Genomic DNA, 7,500 nt, shown 5'->3' with positions numbered 1-7,500 from the left:
CCTCCTGTTTCTCCTCCTTCTTCTCCTCTTCTTTTCCTTTCAATTCTTCACTTTCTTCTATCTCCTTTTCCTCCTCCTTCTCCTCCTCCTCCTCCTCCTCTTTTTCTTTTATTACATATCATCGTTCTACTCCTTTACATCATCTCCTCCCCCTCCTCCTCCTTTTTTTCATCTCCATTCCTCCTCTTTCACCTCCTCCTCCCAATCCTTCACTTTCTTCTACTTTTTCTCTCCTTTATCCTTTCCTAAGAATAATCCTCTTTTTCCTCCTTCTCCTCAATCCTTCACTCTCTTCTTCTCTTTTTCTTCTTCGCTTCATACAAATATTTTTTTTTCTCCTATTTTTCCTCACAATTCTTAACTTCCTTTTACTTTTTCTCTTCTTAATCCTTTCCTTTTAATAATTCTCTTCTCGTTTCCTTACAATTCTCTACTTTCTTCTACTTTTCCTCGTATTCTTCTTCCTTTCCTCAAATGATTCTCTTCCTTCTCCTTTTCCTCACAATCTTTTCATTTTCTTCTTTTCCTCTTCTTTACTCTCTTCCATAAATGTTCCTCTTTCTCTTACTTTTCCTTATAATTCTTTTTCCTTCCATTTTTTTTATCCTTTCTTAAAACAAACCTATTTTTTCCTACATTTCCCCTTAATCCTTCACTTCTTTCTTTATCCTCTCCTCCTACTTTTCCTCACAATCCTTCATCCTCTTCACCATCGTAACCACGCATCCTTCTCCTCCTACAGAAAAGACGAGTCCTGCAGGAAAACAAGGACACAGGAATGGTGGAAGGATATTCTATAGATATCCTGCGAGTCCTACAAGATTCTCTCAACTTCACCGTGTCACTTCGATGGTTTGACACTTGGGGAGAGGAGACAGGAAACGGTTCTTGGGATGGTGTCATTGGAGCGCTTATTAGAAAGGTTTGCCTGGGTTTGGTTGGGTTTGGTTGGGTTGGGTTGGGTTAAGTTGGGTTGGGTTTTTTGGGGCTTTAGTTTAGTTTGTTGTTCGTTGGTTGGGTATTAGTGGGTGTGACTGAATAGTGAGTGTTCTTGGTTAACTAAATTTCCTTCGTTGGTTTGCGTGTTTATGTACATATATCAGTTTGTGGGTTGTACGAGGCTGCTGTTGTTGTTGTTGTTGTTGTTGTTGTTGTTGTTGTTGTTGTTGTTGTTGTTGTTGTTGTTGTTGCTGTTACTTCCTGTTTGTGTCAGTTAGAATATACTCTTCTTTATAATGATATATATATTACACTATTATTATTATTATTATTATTATTATTATTATTATTATTTCTATTACTATTATTATTCTTATCATCATTATTTATCTATGTAGTGATATTGTGTCGCATTGTGCCCTTACTGTCTACATTTTCTATTGTTGCTAATGTCTCTCTCTCTCTCTCTCTCTCTCTCTCTCTCTCTCTCTCTCTCTCTCTCTCTCTCTCTCTGAACACAGGAAATTCACTTCAGCCCAATGGATTTCACCCCAACAAAAGAAAGCCGAGCAGTAAGTGACTCTCTCTCTCTCTCTCTCTCTCTCTCTCTCTCACACACCATTAATCTCTATCTATTTATCTACATGTCTCTATTTACCACCCATTATAATCTACCTATCCATTTACCTACAAAGGAAAAAGATTAGGTTAGGTTAGGTTAGGTTAAGATGTAAGTGTATTCGAGAAATGGAGAGTAAGGAAATGGTTCTCAGATGGAGTGGCGGGTGGCTGGAGTGGCCTCAGTGATAATTATGAGCTTAGTGGAGTCAATAAGTTGGTTTTGGTGAAGATTAGATCAATTTGTGGAGAGAACTGGTGGTGTGGGAGGCTGTAGGCTTTTCATTTAAAGGGATTTGCAAGTGTAGGCTTATTGACTTGAGCATGTTATCATATCTCTCTCTCTCTCTCTCTCTCTCTCTCTCTCTCTCTCTCTCTCTCTCTCTCTCTCTCTTTTTTTCCATCTTTCTTCATCCTTATCGTTTCATCATCCTTTTTATTTCCTTCTTTCCTGTCTCTGTCTCTCTTTCTCTTTCTCTCTCTCTCTCTCTCTCTCTCTCTCTCTCTCTCTACGAACATATAAATCTCTATCTATCTATCTATCTGTCTGTCTATCTATCTATTTATCTATCTATCTATCTATCTATCTGCATGTTTATATATTTATCCACCTACATATCTATTTACCAGTCTATCTCTCTATCCATTAATTCATCTATTTATATACTCACACATCTACATCCTTATCTACCTATCTACTTATCTACCTACCCACTTATCCATCCACTCACCCATCAAACACTCAATCATTCTACCTATTTACTCATTCACCTACAAACATTTCAATTTTATCTATTTTCTTACCTACTTGCCTATCCTTCTGTCTATCAGTTTATCTCTCTATCACTGTGGAATCTAAATAAGGAGTTCGGTTTTCTTATAAGGCTGTTTTGTATTATCACTGTTATTATTGGGTGTTTTAAGTCAATTTGATGTATTTTGGTAACAAACTGTGGTAAAAAGATTATTTGTCTATTTGTATGTCTGTCTGTCTGTCTGTCTATGTGTTTGTCTATCTATCTATATGCCTGTCCATCTATGTGTGTATATATCTGTTTTTTTGTCTATCTATCTATCTATCTATCTGTCTATCTGTCTATATATCTATCTGTCTATCTATCTGCCTATGTATCTGTCTGTTTGGTTGTCTGCCTATCTTTCTATCTACCTATCTATCTATCTATTTATCTGTTTATTTATTCATTTATCTATCTATCTACCTGTCTATCTATCTGTTTATCTGTGTTTTCCTGTCTGTCTGTCTGTCTATCTATTTCTCTATCTATCTGTCTTTCAGGTGATCGATTTCTCAGATTGGGTTAGCGAGGACCCTGTTATCATTACTTCAGCAGCACCACAGCCACACGTCCGGCCCTTCCTGCTGCTTGAAATATACAGCCTTGAGGTAAGAAGAGGGAGGTGGTGAAAGGGAAAGAGGGAGACAAAGAGAAAGGGATAGGCAGATAGATAGATAGGTTGTTGTTTTCAATACCTCTATCTCTTCTCTCCTTTTCCTGCCTTCATCTTCTCTCTTATCGCTACAGAGTTACATGCGTTTGCTATCTTCAACTATTTTTTCACCCTAACTCTTCCTCAGATCTTTCTAACTCCTTGCCTTCACTTCACTGCACAAAATCTTCCTTCTTCTCTTTCCCCTATTCTGTCCACCTCCCTACTGTATTCTAACCAGTATTCTCAGTCATTCATCCCTCCCTCTGGTACACTCTGGAACTCCCCGCCTGCTTCTGTGTTTCCACCCTCTTATGACCTAAACTCTTTCAAGACGAAGGTTTTAAGAGACTCATAACTATTTTTTGGGAACTTTAGAGCATTCATTTGGTGTTTCTGTAGCAAGTGGCGTCTTAGTTGGTCGTATTTTTTGTCCTTTTGTTAAGTTTGGTTAGTGTTTCTTATATAAAACAAGATAGAGAGACAGATAAATAGAGGGATAGATAGATAGATAGATAGACAGATAGATAGATAGATAGATAGATAGAGAGAGAGAGAGAGAGAGAGAGAGAGAGAGAGAGAGAGAGAGAGAGAGAGAGAGAGAGAGAGAGAGAGAGAGAGAGAGAGAGAAGTGCTTTAAATAGAAAAAAATAGAAGCCAGCATTTGAATAAGTTGAAAAAGAGAGAGATGAAGTAAGAACTGAATACGTGAGTGAGTGAGTGAGTGAGTGAGTGAGTGAGTGAGTGAGTGAGCGAGTGAGCGAGTTACAGATAGAAAGAGGGAGCGTGAAAAGGGAATGATTGAAAGAGAAATTCGATTCTGGTTTACGTACAACTAGGTCAGAATGAGAAAAATAGGACTGAGAGAGAGAGAGAGAGAGAGAGAGAGAGAGAGAGAGAGAGAGAGAGAGAGAGAGAGAGAGAGAGAGAGAGAGAGAGAGAGAGAGAGAGAGAGAGAGAGTCACCACTACCTCATCACACATCTCTCTCTTTCTTCTTCGTCTGCTTAGTGCTGTGCTTTGTAAAGATTAACAAGGACACAACACAAAGCCACTAAACTCAATATATTTCCACGCTTTACACAGACAAGAGAGGCAAGAGTGGAACTAACATAAAGGAGGAAGGCAGGATGAGAGATGTGAACCAGGAAGGAGAGACAGCAACATACATTTATAGGCTCATATTCTGAAAGATTTCCGCGCCTCACAGCACCTTCACTATTATCAAAGGTCTCTAGTTGAAGTGATGCGGGGTTTCGAGGTGTGTTTCTGTGATTCTAGTGACATGTTAACAAGTTTTCTGCATTTTCAAAGGGTTCTAGTTGAAGTGACGCGGGTTTTTTGAGGGTTCTTCTGTAATTTCAGTGACATGTTAACAAGTTTTCCGCATTTCCAAAGGGTTCTAGTTGAAGTGATGCGAATCTTTAAGGGTGTTTCTGTAATTTTAGTGACATATTAACAAATTTTCTGCATTACCAACAGGAAAAATACTCATTAGAACTCAGCTAATCGTCTCTGTGGTCTTTGAAAATAGTCGCAAGCGTTTCTGACAAGTTTTCTGCATTAACAACAGGAAAAATATTCATTAGAACCTGGCCAGTTGTCTCTATGGCTCTGGAAATGGTAGCGGTGAGAGAAGGAAGCGTTTCTGAATACAGGGCATAAACGAAGCGAAAGAGGGCAGACTAGCGGTGCATGTGACAGGGAGAGACAAAGAAGGCAAGATATATTGGTGAAGGATGACTCGCGGTGGCCACCAATGACCAGAAGAGATGAGGACAAACGACGCTGTTCTGAGGCAAGACACGTGGCAGAACAAGAACGCACCAGAAAGTGTAGACAATATACAGAAACTCCCTACACATATACTGCATCTCTACATCCCCATAGATATCAAATGAACCTTCTAAACTCTCATTTTCACGTGTTTTAAAGCAAGATTCTTCTCACAACAAGCGAACACGACAAAATAGAGGCAATATATATACTTTCTCTATATATTCCTCATCTCTACATCCCCATAGATATCAAATGAACCTTCTAAACTCTCATTTTCACGTGTTTTAAAGCAAGATTCAACCAGAACAAGCACACACGACAAAATAGAGACGATATGTACACCCACTTTAAATATCCTCTCTCTGTACATCCCCCATATACACCAAATAGGGTGTCCTAACAAATATGCCCTTTTTAAATCCCTTTCAAGTGTTTTAAAGCAAGATTCATACCAGAACAAACACACACAACAAAATAGAGACGATATACACCCTCTTGACATATTCTACACCTATACATCACCTAGATATACCAAATAAGGCTTTTTCACTCATCCACTCTCACCACACATAACCCAGACAATGACTTAACTTATCTATTGGCCTCTAGTCTTACGTGTGGGAGAGAAAAATCTACATACACTAAGCAAAAGAATCCTAAGCCTGTAGAGCCGCAGTGAATGGGAAAAGACGAAGAAAATGTCATACAACAGGAACACCAATACTGCAGTGTTTCCCTTACACGTGAGGTGAAGCCTGAAGAAGAGAGAGAGAGAGAGACAGAGAGAGAAAGAGAGAAAGAGAGAGAGAAAACAAAGGTGCAAGGGAGAAACACAGGAAACAAAAGGAAAAACAGAGAAAAACAGAGAGAGAAAGAATGAGAGAATTCAGATGAGGAAGAATGACAAAGGATAGAGAGAAAGACTGAAAGAAAGAGAGAGAAAAAGAAAAAAAAGTAAGGGAAAGAGAGGAAGGAAGGGTGGACAGGAGTAAATAAAGATAAATGAGGAAAGATACAAGAACCGATTAGTGAAACAATGCACGGATGAAAGAAAAGGAAAACAAAAATGAAAAAAAAAGAAAAAGGGAAGAAAAAAAAAGAAAACACACGTATATGGAGAGAGAGAGAGAGAGAGAGAGAGAGAGAGAGAGAGAGAGAGAGAGAGAGAGAGAGAGAGAGAGAGAGAGAGAACAAGACAGGTGGAACGAAGAATTTTGAGGAAGAAAGGAAGAAAGCAAGAAAGGAAGAGGAGGAAGGAAGAGGAGGAGAGGGAAGAGGCGAGGGAGCAAAAGTTACGAAGCTATGGAAGAAAATGGGAGGTAATATGTGTTGGGAATAAAGGAGAGAGAGAGAGAGAGAGAGAGAGAGAGAGAGAGAGAGAGAGAGAGAGAGAGAGAGAGAGAGAGAGAGAGAGAGAGAGAGAGAGAGGAAGAAAGGGAAGATAAAATAGGGTAAAAAGAGAAGAAAGAATGGAGGAAAGAGGATGGAAAAAGAGATAGCAAGAGCAAGAGCAAGAGCGAGAGAGAGAGAGAGAGAGAGAGAGAGAGAGAGAGAGAGCAATCTGTGTAGTAGGGAAAATAATTAAGTGTGTACATGCGAGTCACTTTCCTACCTTCAGTTTAATCTATTCCCATCCTTCTTTCTTTTCTTTCTTTTGCTTTCATTTTGTCATTTTTCCTCTCTTCTCTCTATCCCCTCTTTTTCTCTCTTTTTGTCTCTCTCTCTCTCCTCCCTATTTTTATTTCTCTTTCTTCTTTTCTTTCCTTTTAAGTTTTTATACTTTTTCCTCTCTTTCTGTTCTTTCTATCCTCCATTCTTCATTTTAACCTTATTATTTTTATTTCCTCTTTATCCCCGTTCTTCCTCTCTTTCCTTATCTTTTCTGTCTCTCTTTATCTCTCGCTGTCTCTTTATTTCTTTCCTTCCTTCTCTCTTTCTCCCTTAACACTCTCTCCCAATCGCCTCACCCGCAAAACTCTACGGTGAAACATTGCCGCATTTCACTTACTCTGTCGCCCTGGCTGGTATGTGACATGAGCCTTGCAGGATGTGGACTGAGAAATGAATCCACAGTTAATTACTACTAACCATTATCGAGCTTACTGGTGGATTCATGCATGGGAAGTAGAATTAATGAGTAACGATAGGTTTTATACAACGATACCACGAGTTTTATTGTATCACGCAGAGAGGCAGTAATAAATGCATGGCTGTAATTTAGTATATATTTTCTCTCTCATGAATTATAGAACGTGTATTTAATGCTCTGTAAAGTTCCGTGTCGCATTGTGGGTAAAAGCAATGAAATTTATACTACAATGCAAAATGATTGAGAACTTCCTGAACGAAAAATATAAAAAAAAACAATGATAATAGAAAAATAATACAAATAATAACTGGTTTAAATCTACGGTTCAATCCTGCCATATTTAACTAACACCCACAGAGAAAGGGAAGAAGGAAGCTTGGATAAATGAATGAGGGGAAGGGGAAGAAGTGAAGAATAGACAATAAAAGAAAGAAAAATGCTAGTGAAGAAGAAATGAAGGAAGGGGAGGAAAACATGAAAAATAAGCTAAATAAGGGATAAGATGAAGGAAGGAGGAATAAAAAGTGCAAAAGGAAAAGAAGAAGGAGGAAGAGAAGATAATGTACGTTGAAGAGGAGACGTTGGACAAGGAATGATAAGAAGAGAGAGAGGTGGAAAAATAAGAGA

General features: G+C 38.6%; 1 protein-coding gene across 1 annotated transcript in view; it reads left to right on the top strand.

Moving 5' to 3' along the window:
* LOC123501830 (ionotropic receptor 93a-like) overlaps positions 1 to 7,500 on the top strand; it is a 70,089-nt gene that overhangs the window by 38,037 nt on the left and 24,552 nt on the right. The window contains exons 7-9 of the mRNA XM_045250858.1: positions 743 to 922; positions 1,461 to 1,511; positions 2,855 to 2,962. Coding sequence (XP_045106793.1) covers positions 743 to 922; positions 1,461 to 1,511; positions 2,855 to 2,962 — 339 coding nt within the window. The remainder of the gene's footprint in view (positions 1 to 742; positions 923 to 1,460; positions 1,512 to 2,854; positions 2,963 to 7,500) is intronic.

The sequence above is a fragment of the Portunus trituberculatus genome, chromosome 10 (assembly GCF_017591435.1).
Source record: "Portunus trituberculatus isolate SZX2019 chromosome 10, ASM1759143v1, whole genome shotgun sequence".
Classification (NCBI taxonomy): Eukaryota; Metazoa; Arthropoda; class Malacostraca; order Decapoda; family Portunidae; genus Portunus; species Portunus trituberculatus.
The sequence above is the reverse complement of the archived record's forward strand: the minus strand, read 5'-3'. Positions and strand labels throughout refer to the sequence as shown.